The 25,515-nt window shown below is 41.8% G+C and overlaps 1 protein-coding gene across 1 annotated transcript in view; it reads left to right on the forward strand.

Moving 5' to 3' along the window:
• Positions 1-25,515, forward strand: part of LOC138588300 (gamma-aminobutyric acid receptor subunit pi) — a 48,387-nt gene that overhangs the window by 12,987 nt on the left and 9,885 nt on the right. The window contains exons 2-5 of the mRNA XM_069658333.1: positions 18,222-18,334; positions 20,232-20,299; positions 21,286-21,503; positions 24,965-25,047. Coding sequence (XP_069514434.1) covers positions 18,295-18,334; positions 20,232-20,299; positions 21,286-21,503; positions 24,965-25,047 — 409 coding nt within the window. The 5' untranslated portion in view covers positions 18,222-18,294. The remainder of the gene's footprint in view (positions 1-18,221; positions 18,335-20,231; positions 20,300-21,285; positions 21,504-24,964; positions 25,048-25,515) is intronic.

Genomic DNA, 25,515 nt, shown 5'->3' on the forward strand with positions numbered 1-25,515 from the left:
CATCTAAAAGTGGGCTGCGTCCTACCAGTATGAACAATATACCAGTGTAAAATGCAGAGAGGTATTTTGTTGTGTTGCGGTATTTTACTCAGACGATGGCGCTATCATGTAGCTAAAGCTTCGTCACAGACATGCGCCGCCATGATCGCCAGTGCAGCCGCCACCCTCACAACAATCAATGTTAGCGTGGGCTGAGCTCAGCTACCGCAGTGTTAGCTAGCAGGATGCCAAACTTGACATGGTGTAAAAAGATGGTAGGCTGTCATTTGTGTGAGTTTTAAATTAAAATACATTTTTTAAATAAACGTCTTTATTAATAAAAACTATCTTAGCTCGGTTTCGACTTATAATCTGAATTTTTACGGTACTTTGAAGCCGCTGACACAAAGTTGTTGTATTTGACGAGGTGGGGACGAGAGCCATTGGAGCACAGAAGCTGCAAAAATCAGAACTATTATTAATTATTATGAATATTATTTATTGAATTAGGACAGTGCACATTAATCAACCTATCACTAATACGCTTCAAATTAAATATGCCGCAATTAGCACAAGAGCCAAATTTCATCCGTAATCCTAAAACAGGTACTTAAAAAAACACAACAGATTTTACGACTACAGGACACCTCACAAGACGGCCCACCGGACGGCGCACTGACGTCCTCACAGACAATGTTACATACAGAATGGACACATTTTTTACATGACAAATAACATACCCACATACAATAAGTAGGTTAAAATACAAGATGATCCCAAAGCCCCCGGGAATGGGCATCAGAGGAGGAGACACATGTTATGCCTGAGTGCATGACTGGTTAGTTTGTAACTAATGTTTGAGTGTTGTTTAAAGGTGAAGTTGTCGCAGTCTCTGATACGTGCTGCTGATTTGTTTCAGGAGTGTGAGCCTTGAACAGATACCACCATTTGGCGAAATGTACATCACAGTCTGCTTTAGCTTGTGCTCTGCTGTTTATGGTATTGTTTTTTTTTTTCATTATAAAATAATTTAATGGCTGGGGGGGGAGCCCATTTAAGACTTTACAAACAAGACAAACATCCATGAAAGTTTGGAAACTGTCAAATTCTAAAATATTATATTTATGATGTTGCAATAATGGAAATGAAAAGGTTTCCTGTCCTGAAGAGAGACTTGATGGGTTTTAATGCACTCATTATCATTATCAAATACACAACACAATAAAATGTGTTTGTCATCAAATTAACAAAAACAATATAAAAAATAAAAATCCATCAATTACTGACTAAATTTCTGTTTTTATTGTATATACTTTTTTATTAATCCCGTTTTATTTTACAATTAAATGTTTTGATTTATTCTAAATTGAATAGTTTACTACTTTACTTTAAAATAATTAATTTATTTGCATGTAATTTGTAATAATGATACATTTTAGAGGAACTTGTTTCATAGGTTATTTTTGGTTCAGATCAGTTAGTTGATTTCTTATCTTGGCAGCTTCTGTCCTCCATAGCTAACCGTCTGCTGCATTAAAAATTGAGATTTGTAGTTCTTTATAACTCTTGAAAAAAGAGTTAGATAAACATCACTTTGTTGTCAGTGTATTGTTGTTGTTTACTGCGTGATGGAGCTGGATTCAGCATTCATGAGCATAACTCTGCCTTCAGTTCAGATATGTGTGGACATGTTTGTTGGAGGCATCCATTAACATGCTTGTTTCCTCGGTTTCATCGGGCGTCGAGATGAAAACAGTTAATTATCCTGCTGAGAGGATTTTCTGGATGGTTACATTTTTCTCCGTAACTGATGAGTTTTTTTCTCAGTGATGGCTTCTGTCTGTAATGGACGGGAAAATATGCATAGTTATAGATTATCCACAGAGGCAGAAAATGCATCTGTGATCATTTCTCGTGATGAATGTGACGGTCCTGATGTGATGATGTCTACAGCGTCAGAGTAATGTTTCAGTCCACTTCATTCCACTTGATTGATGTGAGTAAATATATGAATGTGAAATGATGACATGTTTGCAGAGGATGATTTATTAAAGGGGCTGAGATGGGTGACACCCCCCTTGTTAAACCAGCAACATCAAGTGACAACTCACTTAAAGAACTGTGAAGAACTTTCGGCGATGTTGGCGGCCCCTGTGGGAAAAGCAGTTTGTCTTGTCTCTTTGCTGACTCTGATTCTGAACATGCACGTGTCGTTTTCTCTAAAGATTTTCTTGCCCCCTTTTAACTGGCTCAAGTTGCACTCAAGGCTCTTGTGGTCTGCGTGCTGTAAATTGCTTTGTCAGAGTCAGACTCAGTTGCAGCGCTTATAGGCAACAAAAATGACCCATCAATAAAGTCAGTCTTCCAACTGATGGTCTCAATTGCTTTTGTAGGTCATATAGAGGCATCAGCATGAATTCAATTCAGTAAAAAAATCCTCACAAGTTCAACTAAATACTTGAATCATGTGTGATCATCATCATGTTTTAGGAAAATAATTGTAGACAAAACATAAAGAATTACACCGATCTCACTGATAGGAGACATCGTCATTAGAATGCCTCTTTAGAAACACCTGTGGCAGCAACTAAACAAAGCATTAAAGCCCCCCTCCAGGTAAAATCCAGTGTTTAGCCTTGTAAACATCTCCATGTGGTGTTATTCATGTGCATAAAGACATATCAGGGACAACATCAGCAGTCATCTCCATGGCTGGGCCTGTCTGCTTTTATACTGCAGTGTACCAAGGACAGGCTGAACAACACGCTTTCTGATTGGCAGGTTTGAGACGTCACAAAGCTAAGGAGCCAATCCCGTTAATGGACGGGGTGACACTATTCATTATGTGTAACCTATGGCAACCACTTCAGCAATGTGCGGGCCAGCTGTAACCGTCATCGTAACTCACTACTGACTACCAACGTTAACGTTACTACTGCTAATTACCACATTTCAAGCTAGCTAAGTTTCAACAAGCTGCAACTAAACGATGGCAGAGACGGGTTTTGTTTTCACAATGGAGGGGGTGGCTGGAAATGTGCATAGAAGGCGGGGCCTATGCAGATTCAGGAATGTTTAATGAGGGAAAAGGAGGAGATGCTTTGGGAGGATTTTTACAAGCGAATTAAATGTATTTTGCAAAAAAAAAACATCAGACATAATTTATTATTTCAAGCAGAGCGTTTTATGTCTTAAAACATATCTTTAATAACAGTGTTGTCAAACAAGCAGCAGTCTAATTGTTAAGTAGTTAAGTTTTTATCCTTCAGGAATATGCTGTTTCTAAATATTAGTCTCTTTTTATTGACTAACACCAGTGACTGTATGTAAGAAATGCACATGGCCAAGATGACGTCATCGTGTTTGGTGGACTGTCCCTACTTTGGCTATTTGGCTGTCATCGTTCTGTTTCAAAACTTTCTTCAAGCCAGAAGTTTAGTTTTTGCTTTATCATTGGTTTTACTTGATGTGGAACCATCAGTGACTAAATGAGAGAGAGATTGAGACCATAAACTCATTAGGAACATGTTTACTGAGGGAATGAATCAAGAGAGGAGGACCATTTTCTCCTTTGGATCCATACAATATTTGCAACCAGTGGAGTTGCCCCCTTTTTAAACAAAAGTTTGTGAGATATTTACAGACTGACAGAAAAATTCCTTTTTGTCCTGGAAGCACATATTCAGAGTTTCTTGATGTTTGCACTGAGGTAGAGTGTGTTTAACATGTTTTACTCGCGAGCCCTCTGAAACACAGTTATCCTGTGAACGCTTTCTATAATTAAAATTGATGAAATCAAGTCCTTAAAACCATCAATAACAGATTAGCTCAGTCATATTCTGTATACCTTAGTCTGCACCTTCCATATTTTGTAAGGCTCTTGGAAGCCTGAGTTGCTTCATGCCACTTTATCCAAAGAGCCAGTTTGCTTTGCGTCAGTGTTTTGCAGACAGAGGAAATTACATTACCTTGCAGCACTGGTTGTAATTCTTCAGCATTAAAGGAAAGTAGTACGGGACCTGCTCGCCTGCATGACAAACAGGGTCGCGCCCACTTCAGAGATTGACTGAATATAACATTCAATAAGTGACTCATTGCTCAGACCGCTGTCTTGCTTTAACTGCATAAAGAGAGGTGGGCAGAGTTTGGATCTACATCAGACTGAGCAGGTCCTCAGCGCCCGCTGCACCCTGCTGGATTTGTCTCAGCAGGTTCAAGGAAGATGTTAAATATCTGTGAACCTCACAGGAGGAAAAGAACAATGTGGTGGATTCCACTGGAAATTATTCTGTTCTCCACACAGCTATACTGTATGTGTCTGCTGTTATCACTAGTTTGTGAGCTGTGTTTTTGCAGCTTCAAGTTTGGCTCTTTGGCGCTTGCCATCTTGTTTTTTGGAGCTAGAGGTGACCATGTTTGGAGAAGACGGAGGGAGCTGGAGGGGAGCAAGGGGTATGCACACATTAAGTTATCAGTAATGTTAGTGCTAGCCTACTGACTGACATGCACCATAAACTCGTGAGGAAAGTGATTGCTGAGGTAATAAATCAGGACAGGCTCAATTTCTAATAGATGTCAATACAGTTTTGGCTTGACGAACTGCCCCCTGCTGGACATTAGAAAGAATGCAGGTTTAATGCACCTCCACATTGGTTTACCTATGAACCAGGAGGCTACGTCTACTTCTTATATGGTCAAGATGCTGTTACCAATATATTGACATGTTCTAATTGTTCATCTTCACAACATTGCAGTCATAATTAGAAGTGACAAATTGCCCCGTATAGCAGGCAATAGATGCGCTGACTGTAATAAGCTGTGGAGCTGACATGAATAATGCAGTTAATTTACTGTATGATGCAGGATACAGTTTAATTCCTGATTGTGCCGGCTGTAACTGATTGAACGCCGCGTTGATGAGAGAGGGCATGACAGGCTGACAGAGCAAAGTGAGCAATCCTTCACTTTAATTGGCTGTAGAGCACTTCATTGATAAATCTCACTCCTTCAATAATCAGCAGAGAAAGTCTCCCGCCTGCATGTATGTTTAATAAAACCAGGTCAGAATAAGAGCAGGCTCTTTACATCCATCTGCAGTGAATAAGAAACAGTAATTAGCATTTATCAGCATTGTTAAGTCAAATGTCAAACAATCAAAAACTAAAACACAAAACAGCTCCAAGAAAATTAAGAGACCACTGAAAAAATCAGAAAACCAGAAGATGCTTTTGCAAATAATGCAAAGGAAACGAGTTCATGTTGAAACAACAGAATAATAATGTTTGAACTCAGGAAGAGTTCACAGGTCAGTGTTTGGTGGAATAACCTGGTTTTTAATGACAGCCTTCATGCCTCTCTGCATGCTCTCCACCAGCCTGTCACAGTGCTGCTGGGTGACGTTAGGCCGCTCTTGGAGCAGCTCGGCTTTGTTTGATGGCCTGTGACCGTCCATATTCCTCTCGATCACATTCAGGAGGTTTTAATGGGGCTCATATCTGGAGTGGGCGGCCACGACATGCAGAGAGAGATGCAGATTTAAGGAACATTTGGATGGGTCTCTCCAGAGCTGTTTTTCATTTCTTTAAAGATAATAATAACAATATTCACAATCTCATTTCAACATGCAGAGAAAAGATTGTGATTAATGCAAATATTGTTTCATATTTCACGCTTTAACTACATTTCTGATATGTCAGAAATACAAATGCAGTTTCAACATTTAGTTTTTAGGATGTGTAGCCCAAATGATTTATTTATTTTAGTATGATCATCATTGAAAATACCTATAATTATATAATTGGACTGGTAGAATTTTCTATTTGTTATCCAAATTTCAATTACTCAATCTACTAGTTATCAAATGAAATGTAGATGTAACAAGTAGATGTGTAATTTTCTGTTGCTGCAAATATCAGAGATAAGATTCAAGATATGTGGAATGAAGCTCTCACTGGTAACAATTAAAAGCACATTTTTACAATTTAAGTTTGGGAACGGGATTGGCTCCTTAGGTTTGTGACATCACAAACCTGCCCTTTTCTGTTTTAAGATATGCAGATATCACAAAAAAAATTTTGCGGAATGAAGTTCCAGACTTTGCTGTCACTGGACCAGTGTTAGGGGTTTCATCTGGACAGGTCGCCAGTCAATCACAGGGCTAACACATCGAGATGACTCAGAGAGCACTTGAGAGTCACCACTGAACCTAATGAGCATGTCTTTGGACTGTTGGAGGGAGCTGGAGTACCCGGAGGGAACCCACGCATGCACGGGGAGAACATGCAAACTCCACACAGAAAGGCCCACGACGACTGAACCGGGATTCAAACCAGGAACCTTCTAGCTGTGAGGCGACAGTGCTAACCACTGCACCACCGTGCAGCACTGACACTCCCAATAGAAATAAATTAATATTTGATATCATGAACAAACATGTTTGACTCATAAGAAATGAATTGTAGATATCTTTAATTAGAATGACTACTTCAGTTCTACAATATGGATTTGTTGCTTTCAAGTACTCTGTAATAGAAATGGTCTTATTTGTGCTTATTTTAATGTAATTTCTTGGAGTCCTGTGTACAATTGTATTAGTCAGTAAACCAAAGTGATTGATTAAAGTATTGAAACTGTGTCATCAGTAACAGTAATCAGAAGTAGGAAACGTCTCACTGACATCATGTTGAACAGGATCATGAAAGAACCATCTCCTCTGTTCATATGGGGGTGAAAGGGTTTGCCATATAGAGGTTGGAAATGAGTCCAACATACGCAGAAGCATATTAAAGTCTACATATACCATCTGCACTAATTTGCCTGAAGTAAAATCACACGTTTGTTATGTCACAACGCTGAGATTCAGACTTCAGTGGGCTTATGAAGACAGTAAATGTTCTATTCTCCTCTGTGCAGTGCAGCTTAGGGAGCTGCCTGGGATAGCATGAAAGGGAGAAACAGCTGCTTTTATCCACAAAAGCCTGCGACATGAACTCAGGAGGACTTTTTTCTTGCGGTGCCTGGTTTCCTGCCTCTGCATCTCTGAGCACCGAGCGGCTGAGGGGTCTGAGGAAGCCTCGAAAAGTCCCTGATGAGCGAGAGAATAATCTCAGTATATGAGAGCAGCAGCGACTCTCCTCAAATCCCATTTCACAGCGGCAAAAAAATGAATATTCTCTGCAAAAGAAGAAAAGAAGACGTTTAATGCAACCTGACAGGCGAGGCATCCAATGTGGAGCGAAAGTTTTAGCACACCTTGAGGATTGAGCTAATGCCGTATGTGCTACCTGTTCTATGCTGCAGCCTGTCAGTACAGACAATAGATGCCTCGTCTGATTTAACAGCATGTCGTTCTGAGGAAGCCACCAGGCTACGGCATGCAGGGGAGAGAGAGAGAGAACATAGCAGCTTCTATCCTTGACCATTTGTTCTGGGGCTCTGAATTAAGAGACAAACGTCGCAAGTGCTTTGCAGCACTGAGTCTGAGCTGTCCTGCACAAAACATCATAAAACCTCTAAATCCTGTGTCTCTCAGATACTGCACAACACCTGAGTAGGTCTACGACATTCATCCTACATCACCTGGGTCTTAAACTCACAGCGCTTGTCTCCAACTGCACGTTAAATTTATGTTGAGCTACGCAGGAAAAAAAGGAAAGCACAAAGCTTAGATTTAGTCAAACACCAGGTTTGTGATGACAGCGGGTCATGCATGTAAAAGCAGATCAGTGTCAAATATCAAGAGAAATGTAGACGACATGGAGTAGGGCTAAACCATTTATCGCTTAACGATCGCAATTGCCATGTGCACATCCGGATGTGCGATAGTGAAGCAAACTCGCCAGTTTATTGTTTTCCACATCTTATCTACAGGAAAAGTCCGTCTGATATCACATGAGTGCAGCTCTTCATCAGAGCACAGAGTGAGCTGACGCTGAGCTGCAGAGTCTGTGTGTCACCTGCCTGTAAACTGTAAACAAGCACGCGACGCTGCTGCCGTCACAGATCGTGTCGAGGCAGACACTCCGTTAAGCAAAGTGGCTTATAAGTGACAGTATTCCCGTTAACAGTGACACCTCGTCCCGCTGCTGGTTAACACCATGGCTACATATACGGGCTGCTATCAGAGCGGTGTTTACTTTTAGCGGCTACACCTGCAGAGCACACACGGCGTGAGGCCCTGTGTCCGACAGCACGTATGAGACGTTGAGCTTTCGTTTCAAAAAGTTACCGTCACCGGGCTGATCACGCTGATTAAAAATATACATTGTTGGAAATGGTGGATGACATGCTGCATACATAACACAGCTGCAGCCCACACGTCTGTTTGTATTTATTCTATAAAGAAACGTGTGGCTCCACCTGAACTCCCTCTACTGTTTCATGCTGGTGTCAGAGTCTCTGAACCAAGTGTGGTGAAAGTAGGAGAGGGTTTTGTTTTGTTGTTTATATTAACATGAGAACACTCTGCATTTATCTGCCATCATTTCTTGTACTTTTTTAAAATCGCAGTAAATATCCCAGAACAATTTTCGCGATGTCATTTTTTTCCAATATCGTGCCGCCTTAAACATGGAGATGTCTGTGGTTAATTTTTTAAGATTTATCACTTCATAAGCGGCCATCTGTTCAAAGAAGCTTATTTTCCACTGACTGCAATAGTTCACACGGAGATAAAATTTAGTCCAAATTTCTGATTAAATCTTGAAATCTTCAAAAACATTGTGATGCTCTGCGAGTTTAAAATGTGTGTAATTGGTTTGTGTCTGAATCTGAGGATGCAGCAGGTTTGTGTCCTTGAGCACAACATGTTTGAGGAGAAAGGTTGAAACAGTTTTAAAGTTGTTGATAAAAACAGACTGATAGATACTTTATAATCCAGCTCGAAGCGTCTGAACATTTCGGATGAACTGGGAAACAACTTAGTATAATATGCAAAGTTGTAGCAGGTACGATGGATTCTTTTTGGGAATTCTAAGTTGACTTTACACTTTGTACAGTTGCTGCCACCACCAGGATTATAAGCCTGGAAGGAGGAAGCTTTGCATTGGAGTGGAGCTGTCTGCATGGTTTGGATGATCTCCAATGCTCAGTAGGACAGATTCTCTTGGTGGAAAACGAATAATAATCTAAAATAAATAAAAACATTTGCAAAAGCCACACGTCCCCAAATGAGCTTGAGCTGAGGACCTGCCTTATCACATACGTTGTGTTGAACGTCATAGATGGATGACCTTATTTGAGTCAGGATGACACATTATTGGTCCAAACCCTCAAGGAGGAATTCTTCTAATTAGCAAATTAAATGTGATTAAATGCTTTGTATTATTAATTTGATTGGCAGAATTATAAAGCAAATTATACCATATGTTAATTAGAGTCTATGTAACTGATTGAGTTTCTCTTCATCTCATGAAAATGTGTGTGCGTGTGTCGGTTTGGAGGAATGTGTAACAAAGTTAAACATGTGTATGCGCTCCTGCAGGAGGAATATTTAATCAAGTGCTTCCTGTGAGAACGCCGAACACACATGTTGTGCTCTCTTGTGATTCTGGAGCATCACGCCATGCCAACGGCTGCAGGGATTTCTCTGCAAAGAGAGGAGGAGGCCGGCTTAGGGAGTTTGGGGAACGAGAATCAATGAAAGGAGAGCGGGAAACGCGTGGAAGCTGCTGAGTGGGAGGAAGAAGAGAGGAAGAAGAGGGAGACGGGGGTCCACAGAGAGTGTTACTCAGCCCTCTGCAGGGGTTATGTTCAGCTGAATTAATCTGTTCTGAAATGTGCAACTGCTGCCTGGACTGATGCCTTGTGTGCATTGGAGATTGGGAATAAGAGTGGGGGGTTGTCGATGGGGGGGGAGGTCTGTGGGGAGGCCATGTCATGAAACAGGATCTGAAAAGGCGAATCCCCCCACAGGCTTTGAGTCCTTCATTTCCAGCCGCCATGTCACCCCTGTATTACTCTGTCTCAAGCTGTTCCTCCACCCACGCATCCAACATCCAACACAAGACACATCAGCATCAGCATCACCTGCAGGCCACGAGATATACACTATACAGTTCATATACAGTATATATACAGACATACAGAAGAGGCGGTACAGCTGCAGTCACGGTCCCTCTTGGCTGAACTACACCAGCTGGACAGATGTTCGTGCTGTGCTCTACTCACTTTAACTTTCTTTAAGTAACTTCTTAGCTGTTTGTTCTGCTTGTAGCTGACTTCTACATCGTGGAGCATACAGTATCTCTTATTGTAAATATTACACATGTTACAGATATAGGTCTGTTCTGCAGAATCACGTCAGATCAAAGCAATTAGCAGAAAGAACTCAAGTTTAAAGTCAACCTGTTGATAGAAATATGTCTACTCTGTGAGTCTGTTGACACTAGCTCGTGCTACATATGTCAATGTCAGCTGTAGACCTCTTTAGAAACACGACATCTCGTGTTTTTATGATATTTTGATGTGAAGAAACAGAAGAGCACCATGTGACAAACTTCCCCTCTCGGTTAACTCTCTCTCTCTCTCTCTCAGCTCCAACAGAAACACGTCTCTACACACGACAGAGCCCAGGTTGCACAGATTATTTTTTACAACATCTTACTTATCACCCCAAGTTATTAAAATCGCTTTGATCTCGATGTTAGTTGTCGGTATATGATCTAATCGCCAATCAAATGGTAAATGGTAAATGGACTGTACTTATATAGCGCTTTTCTAGTCTTTGCGACCACTCAAAGCTGCTTTTACACTACATATCACATTCACCCATTCACACACTGATGGCAGAGGCTGCTACGTAAAGTTCCCAACTGTCAATCAGATATCACATTCATACCCATTGGCTATGCCACCGGGAGCAATTTGGGGTTCAGTGTCTTGCCCAAGGACACTTCGACATGTAGCCTGACGGAGCTGGGGATCGAACCTCCGACCTTCCGATTGAAAGATGACCGACTCTACCACTGGGCCACAGCCGCCAATCAACACATGCCCAATGCACCAGACTTCTTCCTGCAGATCAGTATGAGTGGATAAAGACCTCATAAGTGTGTGATCACAACGTGTGTAGCAACGGTCTGTTATTCATAGGAGTGGTCTGCTATACAGAAATAACAGACCTTCCACCTTCTTTCCTTCCTCTTTAACTGGTTACTTCTAAGTAATTAAGTTTTCAAGTTTTTTTTTTGCATATTTCTGCCAAACTATCAGTAACATGATGGCTGTAATATTTTGGATAATTATCTTCATCATGGTGCAGCGAAGCATCAGACACTGACTGTTAATGCTGAGAAAGATGTGAAGACAGCTGAGAGATGAGGAGAGAAATAATGAGAGAACAAGATGCAGGCAGGAGAATAAGCAAACCTCGGCGCTCATTACTGAGGAGGCGACGAGTGTGATCGTGACAAAGACAGACACTGATCATCGCCTCCTGCTGGCACTTCCTCCCCACTACGGTCAGAGAGCTAAGAAGCAGTGACTTGGGACCGGCCAATTAACACATTAGAAGGTGTTGTTGAGATCCACCGTGACTGTGCAGAGAGTGTCGCTGCTGCAAGTGCCAGGAAAGATCAGGCCCTCGGATGTCACCAACTCGCTGCTCATGTCGACATCCAACTGTTGAGTAATTTGCCGAAGTGGTAATCTGCTGGATGCTTTATAAGATGCCTTTGGAACCTCTTGGTGTCACTGTGAGTGTCAATTACTCTGCTACTCCGCTGTTTTCGCACTGCACTAACTAGAGATTACTTGTCAGTCAAAAAGTGCACTATGCTGGAGTCTCTTACTTTACTGACCTTATATTTATACCAACTCTATAACTCTAGTCTATCGAATAATAGTATATTGTTTCAGTTGGCATTGATCAAAGTGTGTCCACTAAAAGTTCTTGTTGTTTCCACTGACAGGCTCAGATTGTTATTCTAAGTGTCTGACAACATTATAGAAAGGATCCCTACAGAGATAGACATTTTTGTTACAGAGGAAGATGATTTTTTTAACCACAAACAGACGTTTCATCGCTCTCTGCAAACACACCAAACTCCATTGAAAAAAACGGTCGTTTTACTTTGACGCACATTGGAGTTGCTAGTCTACTTCTGCCTTGATACACAAATATTGTGTTGGATCCAAACTGACCATTTAAAAACACTAAATCACACAGTAACAAACAAATGAATCAGTCAAGGCACTATCGACTCCCATGTTCTTTAGTATAAATTACCATTTTTGTCAGTGGAGTCTGGTGTGTTTGCAGAGAGCGATGTAACGTTGGTTTGTGGTTAAAATAATCATTTTCCTCTGTAACAAAAAGGTCTATCTCTGTAGGGATCCTTTCTGTAATGTTGTCAGACACATAAATACCTGCTTACACTATGATGTTGTACTGACGCCGGCAAACCAGTCTTTCTCCCGTAGCAGACGGCTGGGCTACAACAACAGAAAGTGTGGAAGTGGAACTTGGAGCTGTCTCTTCAACCGTTGCTGCTTAAAGTCCCTATTACACACTGCTTGGTGGCTGCTGGATTGAAGCAATCTACTGGAGCAATTAGAAAACTTTTTGTACCTTTGAGTCATTTAGATGTATATGTAGAATATGTAGAAATTGGGCCCATGTTAAAAAAACCCATAAAGGAATGACCCTTTAAGTTGAATAGCTGAAGCTGAATAAATGATGCATGGATCAGTTGATCCATTTGAATAAAGTTGGTCCTGTTTGAAGTCCAAGCTTGCAGAGTCCATCCTAGGATGCAGCAGGTCACAGGCAGTGTCCACTCTGGGCAGGCTGTCAGTCCATCACAGGGCTAACACTCACAGACAGAAGAAAACAATCTCACCTGCAGGCAGTCCAAGTTTAACCTGCATGTGTTCAGTCTGTAGGCGGAGGCCCATCGGGGGCTTCAACATGACGAGGTGTGAGGTGACAGTGAGCCTTCCTTCCACCACCTCCACCTTACACATTAGATAACGTGATGTGCTCCTCAGCTTAAGCTGCTTTATTCAAATATTCCGCTCAGAAGTCTGCTGGTTGTTTTTTGGATATCTAAATATTTGCATCTTAATGTTTTTCTATTGTATTGAAGCCAGTGACTTAGTATGGTACAGGCCCTGCTCAGATCAGTTGTGTGCATTCAGTGTGCCATCCTGTTATTCTTGATTGGCAGCCGGGTGGGCAGGTGTGTCGGGTCTGTCAGTGTGCATTCTGGGAAATTGTGCAGCGAGCTTCCATCTGGGGAGAGAGGTACACTACACTACATAAATATGAGCCATGTTTGTTTGTGCGTGTGTGTTCAGTGTGTGTGTGTGTGTGCTATAAAGTGTGAGTGTGTGCATGTTTGCAGTGCACTGTGGCACACACAGTTTAAAACTCCTCTAGTCTTCTTCCCATGCCGCCTTGCACATAATAACAAAGTTGTTAACATTAGTATCCTGTGTGATTCTGGAAGGATTGTGAGGATCTATCTCTCTTCTCTCCGCTGTCAGGGCTCAGTGGATAGCGACTGTTTGGCAGGTTGGAGTACGTCTGCAGGTGAAGGCTTAGACAGCCAAAGTTAGAGAGTCTGGGGATTTACAGAGACGGATAGAGTCAGAGGAGCAGTGTTTCATTGTCAGACTGCAAAACACTGACACTAAACATCAAAGGTTGAAGAGCTCTGCCGTGCTAGGAAATCAATCCTGTGATCTACGTGTGGCAAATGGAAGAAATCGTTTATTTACTCATTTTTTCAGTTCAGCGTCACCACAATCTCTTATTTCAGCCAACATGAGTCTCAGTTTCACCTCTCAGAAATATGCAGATCATAGCTTCTATTAGTGATTTATTCATGACTAATAAAAGGCCAATGTGCTGCAGATATGCATGTTTAAATGCAACTAGTTAATGGTGAACATGTGTAACTTAACATAAAGTGTCGTCCCGAATTTAGAGCGATAGACTCTGAAGGAATCCCTAGAAACAAGCTCGCTGCAGCTCATCTTGCAGCTCCTCCAGACGTCCTGTGTCTGATGAAGAAGAGCGTCAGAGAGATACTGATTTTTAACACGGAGCTTCTTTATTCAGTGTTTTTACTGTTGGGAATTATGGGTCCATCTGCTTTTGAAAGGTGGAGACTTTTGCAGACAGTTTGGCTGCCATGATGAACACTGATGGGGTCGTCTTGAGACTGGGTTTGTAAAGTTTACAGCTCTAAAACGACACAGCTTAAAAAAACTAAAGTGCAGATATTTGACTGACTGTGAGTCAAATTGAGTTTTTTAGACTGATGATTGGAATCATGAAACTCGAGGAAGCAGCCCCTTTTCATGTATGCTTTTTATCACATCCTCCTTTTGAAACGTGTTTTTCCACCAATGTCACTGCAGAGAGCTATTTTTAAAAACGCACACACAAACCCACTTACACAGCTTCACAGATGAAAAAGCATTTGTGAATGTAATGAGGGTCACACAGGGCGACCCAGATTGATAATGCAGTGTGCCACAGGCAGAGTGCTGTCACTGCCGTCACTAACTCGGCTTTCCAATCCAAGACTGCAGCAGCTGAAACAACAGGCTGGGAGCCATGTGAGTGAGATTTTATGCAGCATAGCAACAGTGTGCTGGGAGCCAGTTACCCCACCGTCTAAGCTGATTTGACACAGTCAGGTGAAACAAGTTCTGAGATTCATGAGGAGGACTTTTTCTTTGGCTTTTCGTTCCTGTGGCTGCCTGTCTCATCTTAAAGTTCATCTCTGAGGCTGTGAGGAGGACTCAGCAGCCTGTCTGCTCATGAGGGAGACAGGGGAAGGACCAGTGAAGAGACGGATTTTAACAATAACTTTAATGTTATTTTAATGATTTGATTCATTTCTCGATCTCTGTCGTGAGCAGTGAGTCAGTAAAATGGTAATGATTTATATGAAGGACATGGTGTTCATGATCTTGTGAACAAAACCGTCCAAGGCAACATTTCACTGAAGCTGAATTTGCTAATCATACTTTTGTCAAAAGACATTTTCCAGCAATGCGAGCGCCCTGGTTGTCGGTAAATCTGACCGACGCTTAAAGGGTTATGCTCGTGTTTTTAAACATGGTGCCTACTTTTACACACTTTGTGGTCTAAATGACCAGCTGGTGGAAAACGGTTTGAGATAGCTCCAGCAGATTGCTTCAGCAGGCAATGAAACAGGCTGCAACGTAATCCTTGTTGGCAAATGCTCCCAATCAAAGTGCATCCACTAAAAGTTCTTGTTGTTTCCACTGACAGGCTCAGATTGTTATTCTAAGTGTCTGACAACATTATAGAAAGGATCCCTACAGAGATAGACCTTTTTGTTGAAGGCTATTTTTCCTCTTTTGGAAACAGCCATTACATCGTTTTCTTCAGAGCCACTAGACTCCATGATGAAAAACAGTAATTACCTCCCAGAACAGAGCTGTTGCTTGTTTGCCATTAACTGTTCTGGTGAGTTTGTTTGTGTTATTGTGTGTCTTTGTTGTTTTAAATAGTTAGTTTGGATCTATCACAACAGAGACAATAACACTGAAAAACATGACGCTCAGGGTTGGAATGCTGTCAAGATGAAAATCTGAAGGATATCAGGACATATTCAAGAAAAACAACATATTTCATTACATAACAGCTAAACTGTAATCATTTAATGGTGTTACTTATACAACAGCATGTTCCGACCAAGTAATCTGATTGGATAAGAGGCATTCCACGAGCGCTGATATAGAGAACAACATCTTTTAACATCTGCAGCAAACTGCTGCGGATGTTTTACCAGTCTGTGGTTGCCAGTGTCCTCTTTTACACTGTAGTGTGCTGGGGAGGCAGCACATCCAAGAAGGACACATCCAGACTGGATAAACTGATCAGGCGAGCCGGCTCTGTGATCGGCATGAAGCTGGACCCTCTGGTGACGGTGGCAGAGACAAGGACACTAAACAAACTGTTGGACATTATGGACAATGCCAGCCACCCTCTGCACACCGTCATCAGCAACCAGAGGAGCCTGTTCAGTGAGAGACTGCTCCTTCCAAAGTGCAGGACTAACCGACTGAAGAACTCCTTTGTCCCTCATGCCATCAGGCTGTACAACTCCTCACTTAGGGGGAGGAGGTAACAGGGACAGACTCTCTCACAAGCGGTAGCCACTAATTCAGCTCACAAAGTTAATAGTAGTTAACTTCTTTTATTCAATAGTAATATTTATTTATTTCTCAAAGGGTCATATGTGCAATAAAAATCTGTCAATGTGCAATAATCTCTCACCACAGTGCAATAACCTAATACCACAGTGCAATAACCTAATTTAGTTTAATTGAACTATTACCCACTGTTTACTTGTACATTTTCTAAGAGTGTATATTTTATATATTTTGTTATCTAATTTTGTACTTTTTTATATATATATATATATATCGATAGATATATATATTTTGATCTTTATTTTTTACCCTCTGTGTGCTGATTCTTTCCTATTGTATTGTACTGTATAAGCTGCTGGAGACTGAATTTCCCAGAGGGAGTCATCCCAAAGGGATCAATAAAGTTGAGTCTAAGTCTAAGTCTAAGTCTAACATCACTGGGACTTTTCACTGTGTGTATAACTCCGCCTCAGCCAGGTGTTCTGAATACTGTTAACGTTACAGCAGACCCTGTATGTCTACATTAATCAAGCTGGTACCTCTGAATCACACAGCAGACTCTTGTTTCACTGGTTGATGGTAAATTAAAACAAACAGATAAATGTACATGATAAAAACAGCTGATCTGTGGTCACCAGTAGACACAGAGTGCAGGAGGATGTTTGGGTTGCTTAGCAACAAAAGTCCAGTTTCAGTTAAGTTGAGGAATCTGTTGTTGATTGTTACTGTTTACTACTATTTGCCGCGTGTATAACTGTTGTATGAAAGCACTATCACACTGAAGGTCGTGATGTTGTACCTGCGGCCTCGTGCCTACAAATGAATCACAGCCGGCTGTGACCAAACTGTAAATGATGAAACAGCGATGTTAGTAAGGACGTGGTTGAATGCTAACATTAGCCGTAGTCTCACATAGTTTTTGGGGTTGTTGTTTTTACCTTGAAATGAAGCACAATGTCCCTCCAGATATTCACTGTCAATAGTCTAAATAACTATTTGTGAGATTTGTACGAATTGCAACCTGGAACACAACTGTACTTTATTCTCCTTCCCAGCTTAGCAGACTAGGAAGATGGCCGACATATGAATGTGATGTGTGCCTTTAGATTCTACATTTGTTCCACAAAGTGCAATGGCTGTGTTACTCCAGTAAACTAAGCTATAATGGGTTACAGGCAGCATCATATCATTAATAAATTATTACATACTTCTTGAGATGTTTCTATAATTACAAACAAGGTCACCACCACGAGGAAGAAACCCACAGGGTCGGCTGACGGAAAGCTACGGGAGGTTTCTAAGCAACACCAACCAGAGAGCGGACGTTTCACAGCACCTGAAGCTGCAAACAGTCACACTGACATTGAAGGATTCTCCCGATTATCTCAACCAAAGTCCATTACGCATACGCCGCTGTATGATAACGATCCTGCTCTCCTTGTCACACATTTGAGTACAGCAGTGACAGACAAGGACTCCGTCAGTATGTACAGATGAATGTTTTCCCTCCTCTGCACATGGCCTGATCTGTCTTGCTGCAGCCCGTTCTTGCATCACGGCACGTGCCCCGGGGCTTCCTCTCTACAGAGCGGGCGTTCTCTATTTAGAGCCTGATTTATACACAAACACACACACCACTAGGGGAAGGCGCAATAAGTGTGTTCTTTTCCCCTGCTGCAATTGCCAGCAATATAATCATCTTCCCACACTTCAATGTGCCTTTAAGGATAGCATTCAGAAACAACGGGGGGATAGAAATCTCCTGAAAGCAAACAGTAATTTGAAAGGCGTTAGTGAAAAGAAAAACAGCCAGATGGATGGTTTAAAATATTCTGAACTCGGTCAATTCGAGGTAATTTCATATTTAAAGAAGTGTTTTTGTGCTTTTATTCGTCTTCTTTACGTCTCCAGTTCCATGTTTGTATTTCAATCTTTTCTTTGCCTCAGCATGGGTTTCAAAACCTGCTGTGGAACTCAATCGACGCCCTGCAGATTCAGTGAATAGTGTGTTTGCTCCTGAAGACAAACCCACCTGGTAAACGCACAACAGGAGCTGAAAGGAAAAATAATCCTTGTTTCTGCTTTTCTCTCCCTGTCTTTGTTCCCAGGTTGTTAGAGAGTTCTTTGCTCAACGCAGAAGTGAAGGAAGGAGAGATTCTGCCTCCTACCATTCAGAGGCTGATGAAAGGATACAACAAGTACCTCAGGCCTTTCTTTGACAGTAAGGAAACTGCAGACACATGCAGCCATGGAAAAGGCAGAGCACTCAGGGGAAATGTGGGTTTGACGGAGAGCAGAGGGTTCATACTGCAATTTCATTCCTGCCTGTCCCTTCTGAGCAGTATACGCTGACACACATACATTTTAATATACTGCGTATGTGTGTGTCACATGAGACTGAGTCAAGTTTATCTTAGCAATTGGTCTGAATCATAACTAATTCAGCCAGTAAAAGAGTGCATTAAATGCTAATACTTAAATATAAATCTAAAAGTATAATGTTGTTAGTAGTTAAACCCAGATGGCAGCTGCTTCTGTGATTTACATTCCAATTTTCAACAGGCAATTTGCGTGCAACAGAGAAACAAAGTCCATCAGTGTATGATGTTATGTCATTCCCTGCAAATCCCTCGCTGGCGTTATTGTTCCGGCTCCGGGAATCCATCAGAATGGTTTTATGGTTTGTTTGCTCGCTGTTTGATCTGTAATAACATCTCAGACTTCAGCGAGGCGAATTCTAATCATCATACTCATAAGTCCTCCGGCCGAGGAGCGCCGACGTCTGGCACACCCCCATGATAAAAGCACACGTGTGTGTGCATTGCGAGCACTGTGCAAACTCACATTGATTAAATGAATTCTCTCACCTGTCAGAGAAAAAATGATACAGGACAAAATCATTAAATAAATAATAATTATAATAATAATAATAGTATTAAAACAAAATAGAAATGATTGGTAATAAGTGAGGAAGGTAGATACAAATTAAGAAACATCAACATTTAGAGATAAAAGTTACAACCTGATGAAGTCTTAATTAAAGCTGTTATCCATAAATGATATTGAATCAGAGAAAGGGAGAGAAACTGGACATATTGATACCTTTTATGTATTGATATGTCCAGTTGGAGATGTTTAAAGGGTTAAACACTTGATTTTACCTGGACGAGGCTTTAAAAGTGTTTCTCCTGTACTGCTGTTATCATGCACTCCTCTGTTATGCTGTATTTCAGGTTTTCTTGACTATGTCCACTGGCCAGCCTCAGGCACAGTCTGACAAGACACTTCTGAAGAGGATTTACCCCCTTTCTCAAAACTTAATCATTACTTCTTATGCCAAAGCAACCTTAAAGGATTAGTTTGACCTCTGGGTAATACACTTATTATGCTATTCTTCATAAGAAGATTAATGCCACTACAGCACTTTGTAGGCTAATTACAAAGCCACAGCCGGCAGATGCTTAGCGTAGCCTAACATTAAAGCTGGACGCAGGAGCAAGCGGCTGGCTTGGCTCTTTCCACATGGTGTTGGTGATTTGCTGTAGGTGTGAAAAGTCTCAGGTTCACGTCCAGGACAAACACCAGTTATTAGAAAGAAAGACTAAAAAGTGTTTACGTAAAGCTTAAGTTCAGTAAAAAGACAAACAGATTCATTTAAAGGTTTTCTTCTTCTTTAATGTTGTGTGAAGACTTAAGATGTAAAGATATACTCAAACCCAGGCACATACAGTATCTGCAATATGACAAGAGGCTCATTAATCTCTCTCACAGAAATGAAGATTGATACGTGAGAGCGAGGGAGAATGGGAAGATGAAACATAAGAGAGCAGCAAAGTTCTTCTTTGATGGTGAATCAGGGAGAACTAAATCCCTCATGGAGGTTCACACTCCACTGACTGCGGGTGTTGGTGTGCCAGCGATGTGGGGTCTTTTTAAATATTCTGTCCTTCAGTAACCTTTCATTATACAACACTGTGCTTACTAATACGACCTCAAATAGCTATGCCTTTTAAATGTACTCTGTTTAGTCCCGTGTACGCCACAAGCCTTGCGGGCTCCAGATGCAGAGATGTGAGATGGCACAGCCTGCAGTTTACTGGTTTCCTCTGTGTTTGCAGACGGCCCTGTCACGGTGGGGATGAGCTTGGACATCGCCAGCATTGACACCATCTCAGAGATCAACATGGTGAGACAATAGTTTTATTATCTACTGATAAACAAACCTCACTGTGGTTTGATTGGTATAATTGTTGACTTTAAGCGGCTTTGTATCCATGTCATTGGTTTGAACTTTTGTTTCTGCTTAAACAATGTTTTATTTTAGATACTACAAGGTAGGTCCTGTTTTTCGCTCAAGTATTTCTCATTCTGATTCTGATTCTAAGGTTACCACCAATCTTTGAAAGCTAACAGTAAGCCAGCTGGCAAGCTCTAGTTTGAGTTGAACTGTCTCACAAACTCGCATGTATTAAAGTCGCTCAGCATCGTCTGGACAGTCGTTGTTTAGGCAGGCTATCAGAGCACCTCAAATGACACCATGGCCAGGTAATCCAGGCTAGTTTGACCACTCCTAGCTAAAGCATTACCTGATGAAAGGAATTATCTTGTGGTCTTTAAACTTTAAATCAAGAATTCAAAAGAATCAAAAAAGGTTAAATGTGTTTGTAGAATTAAATGAAGGATAGAGAAAGACTTAGCTTCTTTTCATTGTCATCAGCTGCTCTGCCATCAGTTTCTTGCATAGCATTGGTTGGTCTGTTTTCATAGCAGTTGTGAGAGTCGTCTTCATATGAATCAGATTTTGTATTCTATGCACACACACATGTGCATCCTTGGAAACCCTAAAAACACAGAGTAGCCCCACAGAACAGATCCCAGTACAGCCCCTGCACGTAGCTACACATGATGTAACATCAGGACTGAGAGTGCTGCACAGAATATGTTCCGAGTCTTGCTGACTTGAAGCATTGCTGATGCTCCAGCCACAGAAGGGCTCAGGGACCTGACGCCATCAATACTCAACAATGCACAAAAACCCACAAGCTGACTAATGAAATAAAAGCACACAGGGGAAGCTTGGTTTGCAAAAACATCAGCATATTATTGACATGCTTGTTAAAAATTGCTAAATGTCCATTAGCTCTGTGTGACCTTTGAGCCTTGATCCTGCAGGACTACACCGCCACCATATTCCTCCGTCAGCGCTGGACGGACGAGCGCCTGGTGTTTGAAGGCAACAAGAGCCTGAGCCTGGACGGGCGGCTGGTGGAGCTGCTCTGGGTCCCTGACACCTTCATCGTCGACTCCAAGAAGTCCTTCCTCCATGACATCACTGTGGAGAACAGGCTGATCCGCATCTTCCCCAACGGGACCGTCCTCTACGCGCTAAGGTGGGAAAATGGACAACTTGTTGGTTTAATGGTCGATGTGTTGGGGTTTTTGCTCCAACAGACGATGAAACGCAGGCTGGGGAATGCAGAAGGAGTTGTCTGAGGGAGATAGCGTGGGTTGAATAATGTGCATGCAAAGCAGGTAGTTTTGTCGATTCTGGGTATTGGACTGTATGAGTGCAGGGTCTTTGATCTGTCAATAGAAAGACATGTGGGCTATCAAAGCAACTCACATTAGCATCTCTCCAGCATTTATTGCTTCGTGTGCAAGAGCTTAACGTCTGACGAGCTGTTGGCAGGCTTCTGAAATTCGCTGTGGTTTTTTGATTGGGCCAAGCAGACGGGTTATACATAGAAAGGTTAAAGATGATCCAGGAAGTCAATTTGTTCAGGTCTTTAAGTCCGTGATGATGGGATTTACACATCCTACTCTTTTTATGTCACATGCTGTAACCTCAGCCTGTGTATGGATTGTGTAAGAGCTATCCATGGTCCTGATTTCACTCCACTCCCTCACTCACTCGCTGCTTTACTGCTTCATCTCAGAAGCTTAGGGCTGGGCCGTATGGCAAAAACAATGTCACAAGTAGCTTTTCTTTATACATGTACATCAATATCAACGTTTATTACCAATGCTGCCAGTTTGAAGAGTAACCTGATATTGATGGATGCCTGAAAAAACAGGAATAACCGGAAGTCTCTTACAACTCACTTCAAGTCGTATTTCTTCTCCTTACAGAGTACATCCACTTTCTTTTTTGTTGAGGTTATATTTCTTGGCATTTTTGCCTTTTAGTCACAACTGATGAGACGCAGTGAATGTGAGAGAGAGCGAGAGTGGGGATGACGACCAGCAAAAAAGTCTGGGTTTGAATGGAACCTCGGCCGCTGTAATCAGGCCTCTAATGGTATGTGCTCTACCAGGTGACCTACCAGAGAGCCAACTCCTTTACTTTCTTCACCGCTCAAACAGTGCCTTGCAGTGGGAAGTGGGCCATTACTGCAGACTAACAAGCTATTGTCTTTCCGCTCTGTGAAAGGCTGTTAGATCCTGTGCAGTAAACATGTCTGAAGTTTATCATTGTTTGAGAGAGAAAGCACAATTAACGCCTGCTCACACCTGAGGGGGAAACAGTCCACCACGCTCCATTGACCTTGTATTGTTAGAAGTGTTGTCTTCTCATGTTGTTATGCAAGAAAACAACAGAAAAATGCCCACAAGCTGAAACAGAAACAGAAACACTGAAGCTTAAAGATGACAAAAGTAGGTCTTATACAACCAGAGGCATCAGCAGGGAGAACGTGAAATCTGTGGGATCCTGACACAAACTATGGGGGTGACGCTAAGCTATGGAAGGCCTGATTAAGATCTTTGTTAGCTTAACTTATGATCAAACAGCGCTAAATATTGAAGTGACTTCTGGCCATTCAGTTGGGTCATTTTTCCTAGAAAACAAAGGAGAGAGAAGAGAGAGAGAGAAAAGCAAATATTGACTTTGCCAATATACCTTTTAGTCTCTGGTGGACAAAGGACACTAAAAGCTAATGTTTTTATGAGCTGCAGGCATCTTGTGATATTGTGGCCCTTTTTTTTCGCACCAGTGGGCACAGCTTACACAGTATGACTGGCTGCCCTTTGTCTCTGTAAATCTTATAGCAAAACCGAGATGGTTTTACTGCACGACACTCAGGCGCTGTTCTTCTTCTCCTGCATGCAGTTTTTGTGGCTTCATATGTTCTTGTCACAGAGAGAAGATAAAAACATCACATGGGAGAATCACTGGTAAAATATCAGTGGGTGTTCGGGGGTGTCATATTACAGTGAATTGGGTCAGGCTTTAAGGCTCAGTTCAGTTAATCCTGTCTCTATACACTTGTCTTATCTGTGAGTTTTAATTTATTCTTTCATTTATCAGATTCGTATGCACACAGCGACTCCATTTGTTCATTAATGTAATTCTGCATTTCTTCGCCTCCTTACAGAGTTTGCTCTGTCACCCTGTCAGAGGAAACGTGGAGGAGGGCAGCGCTTCACAGTCACAGAGCAGGACGAGCGAGAGTAAAAAAAAAGAGAGTCAGGAGAGGGACGGCGTCCTCGGGGAATCGGAGCTGTGAAAAGGGACAGAGTGGAGTGAAGGAGAAGGACAGCTGTGGGACATGTTTGAGTGCTGAGCCAGAGGAAAATACATAAGAAAGCACTGAGGTGATGGGAGCGTAATGTTTAGCAGTTAGAGTGAGATTCAGTTAGAATGACTGTGAGATGCTTTCATGGTGTAGGATCGTCCAGTTCTTATCGGGGATGCAAAATAGGAAATAGAGGAATTAGAAATTGTTACCTCCCTCTTCTCACCAAAATTGGTCTCATACAGAATGTCGGTACCTTTCAGTGATAGTGAATCCACATCAGGGGCTGTATGTGTGAAACTTAAGATCTTGATGGTCTTAACTCCACTTTGATGGTCCTAACTTTTTTTTTTTCATTCCTCAAAGCAGTTAAAAACTGACTGAAGCAATGTGCATTTTTTTGCATGGCGTGATGCAAACAAAGTCAATGCAAAGACGAGTAAATATTTGTGTGAACACGGAGATTCTACCAAAGTCCTTTGAACATCCTGCAGTGCATCAGAAATCATTGATCGGATCTCCTTACAAAACATCTGCATATCAAAGGTCTTTGTTTGTCTTGTGTTCGGCCCTGACAGAGCTTTTTATAATGTTGTTATTCTGACGTCCTTTTAAACAACTAATTACAATTGAATCTGTTTAAGTCGGGTTGCTGGAGTACGACACATTTCAGCCAGCATCTGCATTTTTAAAACAGTGAGCCATTCACCAGAGACAGTTGGGCATCTAATGGTCAAAGTCGCACAAGAATTAAATTGAGTAGGGGACACTTCAGCGTCTGTTGTGAAATATGGACAGCAATTACTTCCTCCTAAAATAACCCCCCACTACCAGCCAATAGACTGTCTCCAGAGATGATGTTTTCATGGCTGCATCAGAGCCCCATGGACACTTTGTCATTATGAAGACGACACATCATTAGATGTGTTGAACTCTTCCATGACTTCATATATTGATGCTTGTAGGAGGGAAGCTTATAGAGGATACAGTAGTTTTGTTGGCAATACGATTATATCCAATTTGTGACATGATTCATAATGATTTCAAATGAGTGGGTTATTGTAAAGTAACCATTACTGTACATACAACTGAACTTTATATCTGCCCCAGACATACAGCAGGACACCGATGCATCTGGTAGACATGATGATCTTCTGCCGTGTGCCGCAGAGGGCTCGTTTCATGCAGGATTTCATCCAGAACCAAAAAACAACCAAGCTGATTCTTCACAGCTTCATTCAGAGAGCAGGATTATGTTACGTAACCACCACTCTGCTACAACCTACAGCACAAATCACATCATTATCTTTAACAACAAAAACATTTGTGTTTTGCAGGATCACCACCACCGTGGCTTGCAACATGGACCTGACCAAGTACCCCATGGACAAGCAGACCTGCACGCTCCAACTGGAGAGCTGTAAGGACCCTTCAGATCTAATAAAGAGAGAGTGGAGCGGAGCCGCAGCTTGAAGCTGTGGCTCTGAGGCGGTGGGTGGGCGTGATGTCAGATGAATGTGATCAAACCAAAGGATCAAACAGATCACTTCCTCTCATCTTCTAAACTGCTCGGGTGTGTGTGTGTGTGTGTGTGTGTGTGTGTGTGTGTAGACTGTATGCTTAACACAGTACACACAGCAGACAAAACAAGGGCAAATCAGGCCACAATGCTGTATTCTCCTGTGCGTGCAGACTGAGACTGTTAGCTAGCTTAGCTTAGCTTAGTGTAAAAACTTAAAGCAGTACAATCGCTGGTCTGGTTCAAAACTGACTTTGCAAATGTTTAATAAGAAAGGAAATGCAGCTTTGTGGAGAACAAGAATATGCACCAAAAACCGACACATTAAAAACTTGTCTTAGCCATCGCGTTGTTGTCGAGTGGTTTGTG

Source organism: Semicossyphus pulcher, unplaced genomic scaffold (assembly GCF_022749685.1).
Source record: "Semicossyphus pulcher isolate SPU_LCO1_2020_fin unplaced genomic scaffold, fSemPul1.0.p SCAF_12, whole genome shotgun sequence".
In the NCBI taxonomy this organism is placed as follows: Eukaryota; Metazoa; Chordata; class Actinopteri; order Labriformes; family Labridae; genus Semicossyphus; species Semicossyphus pulcher.